Below are 16,707 nucleotides of genomic sequence, written 5' to 3'. Positions count from 1 at the left end.
TATATTATATATGTGTGTATGCATGTTGTGTGTATGATGTATCTGTCTCCCAGATAATCTCATTATAAATACGGAAAAAGAAATAAAATCATCTATATACTTACATATTATATTTCCAGATAATTTTTCAGAATAAATACAAAAAGAAAAAAACTTATAAACCCATTCATAGATGTGCATATGTGATATCTATATTTCTATATCTATACCAGATATTTAGTGGGAGTCTCGTGGGAAAATGAGGGGAAATTTTAAGTTGTTTGGATTCCCTATTTTGCTTTTCTCTGAAGACATTTATTGTGAATGCAAAATGGCAAAACTGAACATTAAACTATTCGATAGAATAACTGTAGGCATAGAAAGAAGATAAACTTCAGGAATAAAGAGTGAGCACTGTAGGACCGCATATATCACACAATGTAAGCACACACAAAAACTGGCACTTAAAAGATTATTTTATTTCCTTTTGTGTGTTTATTCATTTAAACAGGGTAAACTAGATTTTTCCAGTTTTAGGACACTCACAATTGATCTTTCTCTGACTTTATTTTCTTTGTTGAAGCAGGGCTATGAGGTTTGAATGATAAACATTGAAAAGAGAAGTCCCACTGAGTTATTATTTTTTTGTTCTATTATAAGTGAATAAAAATAATCTGTTGGGCGGGAGTGGGAGATTCCTGTCCTTGACCAGCTGGCTCAAAACACAAATAGAAAAGATAAAATACAAAACAGAGAATGGTAACATAGAAACTGCTTTTGCATCATATATTTCTTATTATAGGAAATCTATTTTTTATATATATACATAATCTACTTAGCACTAAATTAATGAGAACAGTAATGTAACGTAAACACTACAACAAATAATTAATGGAACCCTCACTTTTTGAAAACAAGTTCAAATAAAAGAGCATTTTAAACAATTTTTAACTAGACTACAAAAATATTTTTACTATAGCCAGAGCATTAAAAAACTATCTTGTAGGAAAACAAGCTTGTCAATACAGCAGATTATAAATTACACTTTCAAAGCTCAACTTCTACATACCTTATTTTATTGACTATTAGTTTATAAACTTTAAATTCAGTATTTAAGGTGGTTTCATCTCCAAACATTGAAAGAATTCCAAAATGCACTTGCTCACCAGTTTTAACTTTGAAGTGTCTATAACCTTCACAATAGCAATGTTTTTCTCTTTCTCCTTCATCATTTTCTTTTCCTTACACTTGCAAACAATAACTGGGAGAGCTGTGCAGAAACTTCTAAGGTGAACTTTGGCTCTTCCTTGGACTTTAAGTCTAATCTGGTCTAGATTGTGATTGACAAAAGCTTGCTTGCTGGTGTTACGCAGTCCTTTCAAGTTCCAACCAAGCACAGGGGGTTGTTAATATTTACTCAATCTCTGTCTCTGAAATAGTCTTGAACTATAATAGTTTACTGAGCTTTCCAAGTGCCACCAGCATTTACAAAGCTATGATTGAAAAATACCCATCTATGATAAAATAAATAAGTTACTATGCACAACCATCTTTGAAAGGAAGAGGTGAAATGAAGACCAAAGGGTAGAAGTTATAGAGAGACAGGTTTAAACTCAGAAGCTAACAAGTCGTTGGCTGGAATGTGGCAGAGGGTCAGATCAGGCTAAGGTCCCTTCAGATCCTAAGATTTTTACAGTTCTATGAAATGACTTCCTTCTGAAGCTGCTAGTGCCGCAGAGTGGGTAAGATTGTTGCATCTGGTATCATACAGGATTGGATTCAAACCCCTACCCTGACATTCACTAACTGTATGAGCTTGAGTGAGTTACTGAACTTCTCTAAGCCTCTTTTCTTATTTGTAAAATGCTAATAGGTAATAGTTTCTATCTCACATGTTTGTTGTAGTAATTAAATTTTCATGAGAAGTGTTTTACACAATTCTTGTCCCACAGCAAGTACCCAAGGCATAGTAGCTATCATTACTACTGTTATCCTTATTGCTGCTTATGGCCATTTAAAAAATTTCTAAATGGTAATGCATAATGGAAACAACTTTTAAAAATATTATGTGTGAATTTTAAAATATTTATTTCATGTGTACTTGCTGAGCACCTATCATTTGTTAGGCATTGTACTGGGTGCTGCGAATAAACTAATGAACAGGTCACTCTCTCAGCTTTAGGGACACAGCAATGAATAAGGCAGACAAAATCACCAACTTCAAGGACTTCACGTTCTAGTGGTGGGAATACACCAAATGGGTAAATAATATAATAAACCAAATAATTTTTGCAACTCTAATCCTAACCATCAGAGGGAATTAAATAAGATACTGATGTAGGATGTGTGGGATGGGGTCTTTCTGCTAGGGTTATTGCGGAAGGCCTCTCTGACAAGTTGATATTGACTAAAGATCTGAAGCATAAAAAGACAGTCATGCAAAGATCTGGGACAAAACCATTCCAAGCCTAAAAAAGGAAGTTCAGTAGTCTTAAAATGATAACATGCATGTCACATTCAGTGAGCAGGAAGAAGGCTATCAAGACCAGAGCCTAAAGTTAAAGGGAAGTGCTGACTATGAAGTGTTTTGGTTATACTCTGAGGATTTCAGGAAGTTAGCAGAATGTTAGGCAAGGAGAAACAGGATCTGATTTTTGCTGTGTGAAGATCATTCTGGCTGCTGTGTGATCCACAGCTGTACAGGGGACAGAAGTAGCAGAGAAATTAGGTTGGAAGTCAGTTTCTGACATTCAAGTAAGAGACAATGATGGCCTGGAAAAGGGTTTCAGTAGAGCAGCGGCTAAGTTGTGAGATTCAGGAAATCTTGGATCCTGATCAGAACAGCATGCGGATAAATGTGGGGATGTGGGAGTAAGAGAATGAAGAAGAATGACTTTTTTTGAGGGAGGGTAGTTCTAGATAGGTAGGGAGGGGAACAAAAACTTCTTTTCAGTAATATTAAGTCTGAGATCTCTGTTGGAAAAACAAAAGATGTTAGGGTAGTAGTAAGACATGTGAATCTAGCATTAGGGGAGAGAGCTAGGCCATAGAAATGTTGAGATTACTGATGGAACATACAGGTACATGAGAAAAGAAAATTAAATTCTGAGCCTAAGAGCACTTTAGCATCTAGAAGTCTATTAGAAGAGAAAGAACCAGCAAGGTGGATGAAAAGGCAAAAAATACGGTGCCACAGAATCCCAGTTAATACTTCAAGAAGGAGAGAGTGGTCAACCATGGCAAAGGCCACAAAGAAATCAAGTTTGGTGAGGATGGAGAATTTACTATTGGCTTCAGTATTGGTTGGTTTTAAGAGCTCTTTTGGAATTATAAGGGAGATAGCTGTACTGGACAGTAGAGAAGGGGAGGTGAGGAAATGGAATCAGGGTGAAAATGGAAGCAGAGACATTTGGGAGGGAGGTAGCAGAGTTATGAAATGGTATGGTAGCCAGAGAGGAACTGTATTCAAAGGCAATCCTTTGATTTGGTTTATTTTTGAGGAATCTTAATAAAGGCAAGTGTAATGCTGATATTTGTAATCCAATACATCATAATAGACTAATGATATAGGAGGAGCTGCTATTTAAAGAGGGAAGTATTTGCGAAGGTTAGAATTAGTGGGATCTTAGGACACAAGTAGTTGGACTAGTTTTAGGTTATGAGCTGGGCCAATTCGATTCAAATAGAAGTGATGGCGGAGAAAATCAAAACAGATACTGGTGGTTTTGTAGAATTTGTGATACAAAGCTAACAAGTAAGTCCTAATCTGATTGCATATATTTTCTCTCTGAAATATGTTGTGATAGAGAAATCAGCTAGAACATGGAGAATGGTGGAGATTTGAGAAGAGAAAGTAGATTAATGTTGTCTCATTTAATGAGAATTTTAACCAAGGAATAGCTGTAGTATTGTCTGGTAGTAGTGAAAGCCCCTATGAAATTTTGGTGATGTATTGCAGGTGAGTACTATGAGCAATGTAGTGAAATTTTATCCATTCAGCTGCTCAGGTAAAGATGTGGAATAAGATGAAAAATAAGTTTAGTCAGGGTTGGGCTTTTGTCAGGAAAAGAAAATGAAGAAAAATGGGGATATGTTAAAAGTGTTTGCAAAAGAAATGGTTATAGTGCTTAACCAAGAATAGGTTAAGGAAGAAATTTTCAAAATGTCATGAGTGGTAAATAATAGCTATTGAAAAGAGTGATAGAGTCAATTAACTTGGAGTCTCCACAAGCTTGAGCAATTGTTGAAGTAAGAAATTAGACTAGGTGCATTGAAAAAAAAAGGGAACATAATGGTCAAAAAATATGAAAGAAAAATGCTATAGAATAGAAAAATACATAATGAGATCTGGGATATCATCATGTGAAGGATGGCTGGATAGTGAGGAGAGAAATACCATTGACCCCAAGAAGACTGAGAAACAGAGGTTTGGTGTTGATGAAAGCACAGCTGATTTGTCTGAATGTTTCTTGCACTTTGGGTCTTTTCAGTCCAATTTACACAATTGTTGTAGTAAGAACTAATTGGCAAGTAGCTAGATCTCTTGTTTAAATAGAAATTAAGAGGTAACTTCTCCTTAACTATTCTGAGTCTAGTCACTAATCGCACACTATTCATTTCTGTGTCAGAAATACTTGCACTAAGTTGAACTATGAAAACCCTGAACTATTCCATTCAATCTGGGGAAATCTGAAGGACCACCACAAGTGGTCCAAGCTACCCCAGAGCAGCTTCCAAGCTTTCCACCAACAGAAATTAGAATATGAGTTAACTCATGGTAACTCATTTTAGTTAATCTTACTCTATGCAGTGGTCCTGGGATAAATCTTGGCTAAGTGACACTCAAGATTTTCTGTTTAAGTCACAGAAAAGAACTCCAAAGTGACTAATAGCACAGTCAATAGAGTGCCCAGTTGTTGTTTAGTCACTAAGACTAAACCACGGGGTTTCAAGACCCCGTGGACTGCAGCCCACCAGGTTCCTCTGTCCTTGGAATTTCTCATGCAAGAATACTGGAGGGAGTTGCCATTTCCTTCTCTAGGGGATCTGACTGATCCAGGGATTGAACCCCAGTCTCCAGCCTTGCGAGCGGATTCTTTACCATCTGAGCTACCAGGGAATCCTTGATTGCCCCTTGGACTTTGCAGTCTCTATGACAACTAGAGATTATATGTAAAATAATTGGCAATGTGCCTGTGGTATAGTAGGTGAGACATTAAGAATAATTATTTACAATAATAATTATTATTATTTAATTATGGTAACAATTCCTATACTCCTAGTTTTCAGTATTAATCTTGATAATTTATTTTGGCTGCTGCTGCTACTGCTAAGTCACTCTAGGGTGGGCCCAAGACCCAGAAAAATTGTCTGAGAGATAGAAAAGTGACAAAAATTGCTCCAAAAAGAATTATCTCAGAGATTTAACTAGAACTAAAGAAAAAAGGAGCTCTCCTCTTAAGTTTTTAAATCTGACTGAATGTATCTATCAGTGTACATTTGGTTATGACAATCATAAAATCCTGATACAATTAGCTTACAAAATAAAGGAAAAAATTTTTACATGATGTGTGCAATCATAGGTAAAGAATTCTCCAGGGGCATATAAGCAGTATTTATTTGCATTCCTCTTGGATTTTCCTCTCTGTACCTTTTGTTTTTCCTCAGTTTATTTATCTTCTGGGCAATCAAATGACCACATAAGTCGCACTGTCTTACAACATCATAGAGAGACAAAACCTTCTCTTTGGTGGGTCTCCTTTAAAGACTGAGTAAATTCCTAGAAGACTCCAGTAACCTGCTAAACCTCCAGAACTGCAACACAAGCTCATTCTTAAAACAATCTCTGGCTAAGGAAACGGGGCCACCAGGGTTGGCTTAAATTAATCAGAAACTTCCTTTTCCTTGTCGAAGAGTGGATGTCTTAAAAAAACAGCTGGGTTAGCAAGGACAAACTGTGTGGATGGCTGGGAATAAGCTGTGAGACTGTCTGTTCAATAGCTGAGAATAAAGCCAGCAGAGAACAAAGGCAAACTTATGGAGGGATGTTCACATGCAATATTACTTAGGAATTTATGGATGAGATGAGCCAACAAATTCCTTTCATACTTACACCCCATATAAGCCAGGTTCTATTATCTAAAACCAAAAGTTCACTGGCTAAAATGCTTACTCAAAGCATTCCTCTGAATCTAACAGGTCTTTATTTTTACCCACATGAACTTTAAAATCCTTCAGAATTTCCTATCTCTGTTCTACCAGCTATTCTTATACATTCTCTTTTTTCTCACTTCTTGCTTTTTCTTATGCTGTCCTCTTTTCTTGCTACTTTGCTACCTTCATGTCTACCTCCTAAAATCTTAACTTGCCTTCATAACTGTATTTCAAATGTCATCTTTTCCTAAAGTATTTCAGAAATGTCTCAATTTAGCAAGGTTTCTGCTTTACTCAAACTCCAGGGAGACTCTCTGGCTAGCATTAAATATACATATATGTGTGTGTGTGTGTGTGTGTGTGTGTGTGTGTGTGTGTATCAACTAAGATTTAATATAAAAACAGTATTGGCAATAAATATTTTTAATTATTCTCATAACACAGAAGAAAGTAAAGAAAAGTTAAGTGACTTATACAATATCTAGATGACAACTTGGGTTAATATTGAGATCCATATCCTTTCCCTCACTGTCTCTCGGATGTGCCTCACCTCACTGACTCCCCATCACGTGGTCTCTTAAATAGTGTCTCACTCAACTTTTAGTTCCCTATAGCACGTGTATGATGCTTTGCATACAACAAGTATCGAATAATTTTTTGGTTAATTGAACTGCTTGGTTTTATATCTTGTTTCTTGATTTATCAATAATTGTTGGTTGGCCAACAGAAGATACTTCTTTATATGAATACACATGGGCCAGTAGTGTATACCTTTTTAGAAGTACATTCTGTACGCTGTGCTGTGCTGTGCTAAGTCACCTCAGTCACGTCCAACTCTTTGCAACCTTATGGACTGTAGCCCACCAGGCTCCTTCTGCCCATGGAATTCTCCAGGCCAGAGTACTGGAGTGGGTTGTTGTGCCCTCCCCCAGGGGGTCTTTCCAACCCAGGGATCAAACACGTGTCTCCTGAATTAGTAGGTGGATTCTTTACCACTATGCCACCTGGGAAACCCACATTCTGTTTACAAAAAACAAATTCCCAATCATCGCTGTCACCAGTTTGCACTGAATAAGCAATCTATGCAACCACTACAAAACAAGTAAGCTAATTTGATAAAGAGAATGTTTCAGCATACAATTTCAATGAAATAAGTACCACATACAAGGGAGAGAAGATTGAAAGAAATTAGTATCATTTCCTCAAACCCAGAAGTTGAATAATGATTAAGAAAATAGTAACCTTATGCTGTGGGATTAGATGGAGAAAATTAGTGTAAATAACATATTTATGTAGAGAATTAGTCAAATTTGTTGTAAATATACTTCTTGAAATCTGAAAACAGACGAGGTAAAAAGAATTGTCACATCATTCAAACAACAAACAAAAAACTCACAAAAAAATAAACTTTCAATTAAAAAGCTAGATTTTTAACCTCATTTGATCTTTGTCTGATAATACTGGTGTTAGTGACTCGTTATAAAGTGGAAGTCCTTTGTACCAGAGAAAAGGAGGAAAGATATAATTCTCCTTTTTTGTAGTCTATTTGGGAATTAATAAATAGAAAAGGGATGCTTTCTCCAAACTTTTCTTAAAGTTTTAGGTTTAAAATGTCCATTATTAATATTAACACAACTCAGCCCACTGATTTACTGATGAACAGTATCTACACTACACAATACAGTCAGAATTCACTTTCTTTAGATGAAATGTTTAAAGTAACAAATCAAAATCTTTCATAATTTTTCTCATTTTCTAAAAGCTCTAAAACCATAAACGAACCAACAGCAACCCCTTCAAAATGTGTAGAAAGAGCTTGTACACCCTTTACAGATTCTAGAGATTAATAAATGAACAATGAGAAGGTAACAGCAATCAAAGAGATATTATCTTATCTCTTCCCTGCTTATTATTCCAGGAATTTGTGATTTCAACACAGAAGTCTGTCTAAATGCCTTAGAGTAGTGTGAGGCCTCTTCTATCTTTCTTCACTTCATCTTTAACCTTTGATTTTTGGCTCAAAAGTAAAGTTATATTGTGTTATAATTTTTTCCTTTCTCTATAAGGTATAGAGCCTCTGAATCTGGTAGCTGTTAGTAATGGTAAAATAGTTAAAATTTAGCCATGAACTCATGAGAGTATTATGATATATTGTGCTTCAAATGGGAAATCTGAAGATTTCACAGAAAATGCTATAGCAGATAAGATATGTAATTAGATGGATGTTTATAGAGATTAGGTAGATAAGTAGGTAGATAGATAGAATAGTATAAGCCCTATAAAATTATGCATTTTTTCCTCCACCAATAAATATTTTTTAATTGTTTGTCTATTCTATACCAGCTTCAGAAGGGCAGAAGAAAACACCATTTACTAATCAAATGAAATTTCTTTTTTTGTCATCAGGTGCTATTATTGATTTTAATCTCACTGACCTCCTCAGGTCTGGAAACACTTACTGTTCTTTGCATTAGCAGAGGAGAATCTGTTCCTTCCTCTTTAAAACTTGGGTCCATACCAATTATATCCTCAATAATGTCCTCCATCTAGCAAAATATAATGCATTTAGAATATTGTGCATAATGATAAAAGTTGCTCCTCAGTCTGAATTCGGAAAGATTTTAGCAATCTTTAAAAGTAAATTTTAGAATATTTCAATTAAGGTTATATGTGTATCAAAACGCAGAATATTTTAGAATTTGAAGTAATCCTAACACTGTGATCTGTGTTGCTTTTCCTTACATTCGCTTCCGCCTACCGGCTGATGATGGCTAAACAAATCACCCTTGGCTACTCCAGTATCTGCATAAACAGAGTAGTTATCATGAATACCTTGAGCCAGAGCTTATATACTTCATTTGCAGAGAGATGACCGCCTACAAATTTTATTTTTCTTTTAAAATATTTTGATAGCATCTTATAGGTGGATATTCAAACTTCATCCAATTAGTCCACATGAATAGAAACTACATGGAAATGTATTATCCAACTTTCTCTAATGATCACTAATAATAATAACTATAATACTATCAACAACAATACTAATTGTAGACACCATAAATAGTAACTAACACATATGATGCAGCAGGAGCTGTTCTAAATGCTTTGCACACATCAGCTCATTTATCTTCACAATGACAACATGAAGTATATACTATCATTGTCTTCACTGTATACATGAGGAAAGAAATTCAGTAACCTGTTTCAGATTATATAGCTAAAGAGTGACAAAGGCAGAATTGAAATCTAGAAATCTGATTCTACAGTCTTAACTTAAATCAGTTTTTCACTTCCTTTCTCAATTCCTTTCTAAAACAACCTTCCTTTTCTTCTGTACTTCAGCTGGAGGGAATATTAAAGCTTATATTTTTTAAAATACCATCACTTTCTCTCTCACTGTCTCTATCCCCCTACAGCTCTAGTTCTCCTCTTGGCCATTATATTTATTATCTTTAGTGAAATTTTAAAATATAATGTAGGTGCAGAGATAGTAAGAATGTGGAATTTATGTAGCTGTAATACTCTATATTTCCCATGACATGTGCAGAAACAACTAGGAATAAACAACTCTGGGAGAGAGAAAAAATATTTTATGATTTTGTTAATGTTATCCTCTAAGCAAGATTTCTGAGGATCTTAGAGAATCAAATGTTCACAAACATCTACTAAGATACTCCCAAAGGTGATATGCCAAAAAATTGGACTATTATTTATATATTTATTTAATAAATATTTATTAAACAATATTTACTTCAAGACCTTGGTTTAGTACATGCTATAAAAGCAAAGAGCACAAAGTATCTGCCTTCATAGAACTCAAACTACTGAAGAAACAGACAAGAAACAGCTTAATAACAAACAGTGGTATGAAGATATTAAAGCAGGTTAGGCATAGAGCTTGATAAGAGTGAATGTTATTATATGAATGAGCCAAGGATTTACTGATATTTGAACAAAGACAAGAATAACATGAGGCAATGGTAGTACTTTGAAAGAAAGCATAAAAGACCTAAAGGTAGAAACAAGCTCATGTCTTTGAGGAAGAGTGAGGGGCCAAGGGGAATAGAAAAGAGTGAGCAAGAGGAAGAAAGAGTTGAGATGAAGATGAAACGTAGGTAAGGAATTTATATTGTAGAATCCTATGGACCAGGAGAGTCCAGCATACATTTCCGCAACAGTGGGAATGTCCTATATCTGCACTGTCCAATACAATAGCAAATACATATGGCTATGAGCACTTGAAATGTGGCTGATGTTACTAAGGAACTGAAGTTTTAATTTTATTCAATTTTTAAAGATTGCATTAAATTTGAATTAACTTTAAAAACAAACAAACAAACAAAAACACGTGTCCGTTGGATACCATTCCATGTGCAGGCCCTATTTGGAACTTTAGGTGTTGTTCATGCACACTGAGTGATCTTTAAAGCATCTAGGAAAATAAATATGCATACTTTGTTTCCTTTGGTTAGTCTACTCTCCGAAAGTTTGCAAGTATATTATTGACTGTTACCTACCTCAAGTTTCAGTTTTATGATATTTTTCTTATTAATATTCCACCATTGAATGGACAACAAATTTGTATTGAATAGATGTGGAAAAGACCTGAGGAAAGAAGGATGCTAAACACAATTCATGGTATATGGTTTAACTTTGGAGTACTTATAGTTTCACCAAAAATTACTCAAATAATTTATCCTCTTCTTTCTGGAAGATTACAATATAATGATCCAGTCTCTTACATTAGTGGGGGTTTCCCAGGTGGCTCTCGTGGTTAAAAAAAAAAAGAACCCTGCTATCAATGCAGGAGACATAAAAGATGTGGGTTCAATCCCTGGGTCAGGAAGGTCCCCTGGAGGAGGGCATGGCAACCTTGCCTCCATGGCAATTCCTGCCTGGAGAATCCCATGGACAGAGGAGCCTGGTGGGCTACAGTCCATAGGGTCACAAAGAGTTGGACACAACTGAAGTGACTTAGCACACATGCATGCTTACATCTATAATTTTTCCCTCTTGTTTATAAACATGATCATTTATTCTATTCTAGATAGAAACCCTTCTTCTGTACATGTCAAATTTCATCTTTCTTGGAGACTCTGCTTTTGCCTTTAATAACACCTCTATTCCTCATTTCTGTCATCCACCAACATGACTATTATTTCACCTAATAATGCTGGCTTATTGGAGATGCTGGCTCTTCTATTATCCTAAATTGACTTTAAAGTCTAATCCAAACCATTGTTTCACAGTTTCCAGGAATCTTCATAACTAATCACCTTGGAATCCAATTGTTATTTTAAGAAAGGCAACAAACACAACATTTTTTTTTTACCAGATGAAACAGAGTTAACAGATTAGATATAAGAAATCAGCAAAATAAGCATCATAAAAGTAATAAATGAAGATGATAAAATACAAAGGAACCACAAAATATTTTGACTAAAGTAAAAATGGTGATAATAGGCATGGAAACATGAGACTCAAGGACAAAGGAAGAGATTTATAAGATTTGAAAGATGAAAAGTAAAGGTCTACAAAAGACCAAGAATTAAGCTTTTCAACAATTCTGGGAGCAAGAAGACAGCAGGATTACATTTGAAGTGTTAAAGATAAAGACTTTCGAACCTAGACATTTATAACCAATAAAATATTCTTTAAATATGTGCATAAGATAAAATTTTTCTTAAACATGAAAACTCAGAACTTTTAGAGCAAAAAAACCTTTGGAAAACACTTTTAGAAAATACACTAGTCATATAATAAACTATGAGATGACTACAAAATATGAGAATGAGTGCTCATCATGTCCAACTCTTTGTTACCCCATGGACTATAGTCCACCCGGCTCCTGTCCATGGGATTATCCAGACAAGAATATTGGAGTGGGTGGCCATTTCCTCCTCCAGGGATTTTCCCAAGCCAGGATCCCACATCTCTTGTGTCTCCTGCATTGGCAGACAGGTCCTTTATGACTGAGCCACCTGGGAAGCCCAAGTAACAGTAAAACATTTTTGATCTAAATAAGAAAAATGTGTGTATGTGTATACATATTAATATTTGAATATATAAATTTATTCTAAAAATATCAATTCAGAAAGATAGGTGAGAAGAAGGAGATAAGATCAAACTCAGGGAGCTGTTTACCTATAGCTATAACACAGATATTGCTAAACAGTGATACAGATAAAGAAAAAATATAACTATGTGTCTTAAGTTAGGAGTAACAAAAAAAGAAAACCTTAGCCAATGGAGGATAGAAAAAAAGATTGCAAATAAGGAAACAGAAAGCATAGTAAATAAAAATGTGAAAAAGATAACAATTAAATACTAATGGTAAAGTAACTATAAGAATGTAAATGACAGCATGAAAAGGCAAAAAGATATGACACCAGAAGATGAGTCCCCCAGGTAGGAATGTGTCCAGTAAAGTACTGGGGAAGAGCAGAGGGCAATAACACCTCTATTAAGCAGAAACAATGCTCAGTTGTGGATGTGTCTGTTGATGAAAGTAAAGTCTGATGCAGTAAAGAACAATATTGCACAAGAACTTGGCATGCTAGGTCCATGAATCAAGGTAAATTGGACATAGTTAAGTAGGAGATGGCAAGAGTGAACATCAACATCCAGGAACTGGTGAACTAAAATGGATGGGAATGGGCAAATTTGATTCAGATGACCGTTACATCTACTATTATGGGCAAGAATCCCTTAGAAGAAATGGAGTAGTCCTCATAGACAACAAAAAAGCTCAAAATGTCGTACTTTGGGCAACCTCAAAAACAACAGAGTGATCTTGGTTTCTTTCCAAGGCAAACCATTCAAGTATCACAGTAATCCAAGTCTATGCCTCAATCATTGATGCCAAAGAAGCTGAAGTTGACCAGTTCTATAAAGCCCAACAACATCTTCTAGAACTAAGACCAAAAAAAGATGTCATTTTCATCATAGGGGATTGGAATGCAACAGTTGGAAGTTGAGAGATACCAGGAATAACAGGCAAATTTGGACTTGGAGTACAAAATGCAGCAGGACAAAAGATAACAGAGTTTTGTCAAGAGAACATGCTTGTCATAGCAAACACCCTTTTCCAACATCACAGATAGTCAATACCAAAATTAGATTGATGATGAAATTTGCAGCCAAACATGCAGAAGCTCTATAAGAAAGTCAGCAAAAGCAAGACATAGAGCTGACTGTGGTTCAGATAATGAACTTCTTAATGCAAACTTCAGTCTTAAATTGAAGAAAGTAGGGAAAACCACTAGGCCATTCAGGTATGACCTAAATCATTTCCTTTATGATTATACAATGGAGGTGACAAATAGATTCAAGGGATTAGATATGGTAGAAAGAGTGCCTGAAGAACTATGGACGGAGGTTTGTAACATTGTACAAAAGCAGTGACCAAAAGTAACCAAAAGAAAAAGAAATGCAAGAAGGAAAAATGGTTGTCTTAGGAGGATTACAAATAACTGAGGAAAGAAAAGAATTGAAAAGCAAGGGAGAAAGGGAAAAGATATGCTCAAGTGAATTAATTTCAGAAAATAACAAGGAGAGATAAGAAGGATTTCTTAATGAACAATGCAAAGAAATAGAGGAAAACAATAGAAGGGGAAAGACTAGAAATTCTTCAAGAAACTTGGAGATATCAAGGAAACATTTCTTTCAAGGATATTTCAAGGATAAACATTTCATTCAATAAAGAACAGAAACAGTAAGGACCTAACAGAAGCTGAGGATATTAAGAAGAGATGGCAAGAATACACACAAGAACTATACAAAAAAAGGCCTTAATTACCCAGACAACCATGATGCTGTAGTCTTAGAGCCACACATCCTGGAGTGTAAGTAAAGTGGGCCTTGGGAAGCATTATTATGAACAAAGCTAGTGGAGGTGACAGAATGCTAGTTGAACTATTTCAAATCTTAAAAGATGATGCTGTTAAAGTACTGCACTCAATGTGTCAGCAAATTTGGAAAACTCAGCAATGGTCATAAGACTGGACAATGTCAGTTTTCATTCCAGTTACAAAGAAGGCCAATGTTAAAAAATGCTCAAACTACCATACAATTGCACTCATTTCACATGCTAGCAAAGTTATGCTCGAAATTCTTCAAGCTAGGCTTCAGCAGTACATGAACCAATAACTTCCAGATGTACAAGTTGGGTTTTGAAGAGGCAGAGGAGCCAGAGATCAAATGGCCACCATTCATTGGATCATGGAGAAAGCAAGGGAGTTTCTGAGAAACATCTGCTTTTCCTTTATTGACTACACTAAAGCTTTCATAACAAATTGTGGGAAATTGTTAAAGAGATGGAAGTACCAGACCACCTTACCTGTCTCCTGAGAAGCTGAGACATCTATAAACGGGTCAAGAAGCAGCAGTTAGAACCAGACATGGAAGACTGGTTCAAAATTGAAAAAGGAGTACAACAAGGCTGTATATTGTCACTCTGCTTATTTAACTTATATGAAAAATGCCAGGCTGGATGAATCATAAGCTGGAATCAAGATTGCTGGGAGAATTATCAACAATCTCAGATATGCAGATGATACCACTTAATGGCAAGAAGTGACGAGGAACTAAAGAGCCTCTTGATGCGGGTGAAAGAGGAGAGTGAAAAAGCTGGCTTACAACTCAACATTCAAAAAAGCTAAGATCATTGCATCAGGACTCATCACTTCATGGCAAATTGATGGGGGAAAAGTGAAAACAGTGACAGATTCTATTTTGGGGGGCAGGGCTCCAAAACCACTGTGGATGGTGACTGCAACTATGATACTAAAAGACACTTGTTCCTTGGAAGGAAAGCTATGACAAACCTAGACAGCATATTAAAAAGCAAAGACATCACATTGCTGACAAAGTGATAGTCAAAGCTATGGTTTTTCTAGTAGTCATGTACAAAATGTAAGAGTTGGACGATAAAGAAGGTGAAACACTGAAGAATTGATGCTTTCAAATTGTAAGTGCTGGAGAAGACTCAAGAGTCCCTTGGACTGCAAAGAGATCAAATCAGTCAAAATTAAAGGTAATCAACCCTGAACATTCATTGGAAGGACTGATGCTGAAGCTGAAAATCCAATACTTTGGCCACCTGATGCGAAGAGCCAGTCATTGGAAAAGACCCTGATGATGAGAAAGACTGAAGGCAAAAGGAAAAGGGAGCAGCAGAGGATGAGACAGTTAGATAGCATCACTGATTCAATGGACATGGATTTGAGTGAACTCCGGGAGATAGTGGAGGACAGAGGAGCCTGGCATGCTGCAGTTCATGGGGTCGAAAAGAGTTGGAGATCACTTAAGGACTGAACAACAAAAACAACAAAAAAGTTAACATACTGCTGGAGAAATTATTATTCAAACTGGATTTTTTCAAAAGTATTTTAATGTTTTGTCTATAAGGGACACATTTAAAATAAAACAATGGGGAAAGCTGAAATTAAAGTGCAAAGGTGTACTACAACGATGACCAAAGGGAAGTAACAGTAGGAATGTTAATATTAGACTATATGAAATTCAAGATAAAACATTGAAGGAAAAATAATACCAAGTGACCATGAATACATATGTACCTAAAAGAAAAAATCTATAGCAACATATGTCAGAAATCTATGAAAAAAAATCAATAATTGTAGTTGAATACTTTAGTTCACCCCTCTTCAAATCATAAACCTGAATTAAACTTTCTCTTCACCTATTCTATAGGCCATATCTGGTTCCTGTCATCCTCTATATCACATCACTTCTGAAATCTTAAATTCCATTATCTTACTCATCAAATGCAGTATTCCATTTAGTCCAATCTAGACTCTCTATGACTGATCAGCTGAAAGTTTTTTATATTATGACTTTCTATGCCTTTACCCTATTATCTTTCTGCCCAATCATCATGAATATCCCAGGAGTTCAATCTTTCCACTTCTGTTAACTCTGAATTCAAAGTAGAATGTCTCTTGCCCACCATCTTACTGAAATTTCTTTTGTTGCTATTTCATTTGACTACTTGACTGATCAATTCAGTAGACATTTATCAGTCCTATTTTTTTCACCACATTTGAGTGTGGGGGTCATTTCCTCCTTCTTTAAATCAACTCCTTCAGAGGCACCGCACAAGCTATCCTTTTAGTTTATCTTTACAGACCTTTTCCTCTCACCACTCCTTAAATGTTGGTGATCCCCTCATTTCCAACCTTGGTTTACTACTCTTATTGTACTCATGTTCTCCAGGAGCTTTCTTTCTCATTCAAATTTTCAAGTACTACCTAGAGGCTGAAGACTCTTAAATCTCTTTCTCCCTCTAGATTATTCCTCTTCAAGGCAAACTTGTATATCTAGCTCTCACTATCATTTCTGCTTGATGGTCTCACAGATACACAGTTCTAACATGTTCTAATATAAGGCCTCCTGAGTAATCTGTATGCAGGTCAAAAGCAACAGTTAGAACCGTATATGGAACAACAAACAGACTGGTTCCAAATCAGGAAAGGAGTTCGTCACGGCTGCATATTGTCACCCTGCTTATTTCACTTATATGCAGAGTACATCATGAGAAATGCTGGACTGGAGGAA

At 35.7% G+C, this 16,707-nt stretch overlaps 1 protein-coding gene across 6 annotated transcripts in view; it reads right to left on the bottom strand.

Moving 5' to 3' along the window:
• TFEC (transcription factor EC) overlaps positions 1–16,707 on the bottom strand; it is a 222,088-nt gene that overhangs the window by 40,092 nt on the left and 165,289 nt on the right. For 4 of the 6 annotated variants that reach the window (XM_044946639.2, XM_044946638.2, XM_044946637.2 and 1 more), the window contains one exon: positions 8,592–8,678. The exons of 1 other annotated variant lie outside the window; for it this stretch is intronic. In XM_044946639.2, coding sequence (XP_044802574.1) covers positions 8,592–8,678 — 87 coding nt within the window. Of the gene's footprint in view, positions 1–1,145; positions 1,343–8,591; positions 8,679–16,707 lie in introns of those variants that run through there. One more of the 6 variants, XM_044946642.2, reaches the window with a different exon arrangement.

This window comes from Bubalus bubalis, chromosome 8 (genome assembly GCF_019923935.1).
Source record: "Bubalus bubalis isolate 160015118507 breed Murrah chromosome 8, NDDB_SH_1, whole genome shotgun sequence".
Lineage (NCBI taxonomy): Eukaryota > Metazoa > Chordata > Mammalia > Artiodactyla > Bovidae > Bubalus > Bubalus bubalis.
This window is presented reverse-complemented; position numbering and strand designations above follow the sequence as displayed.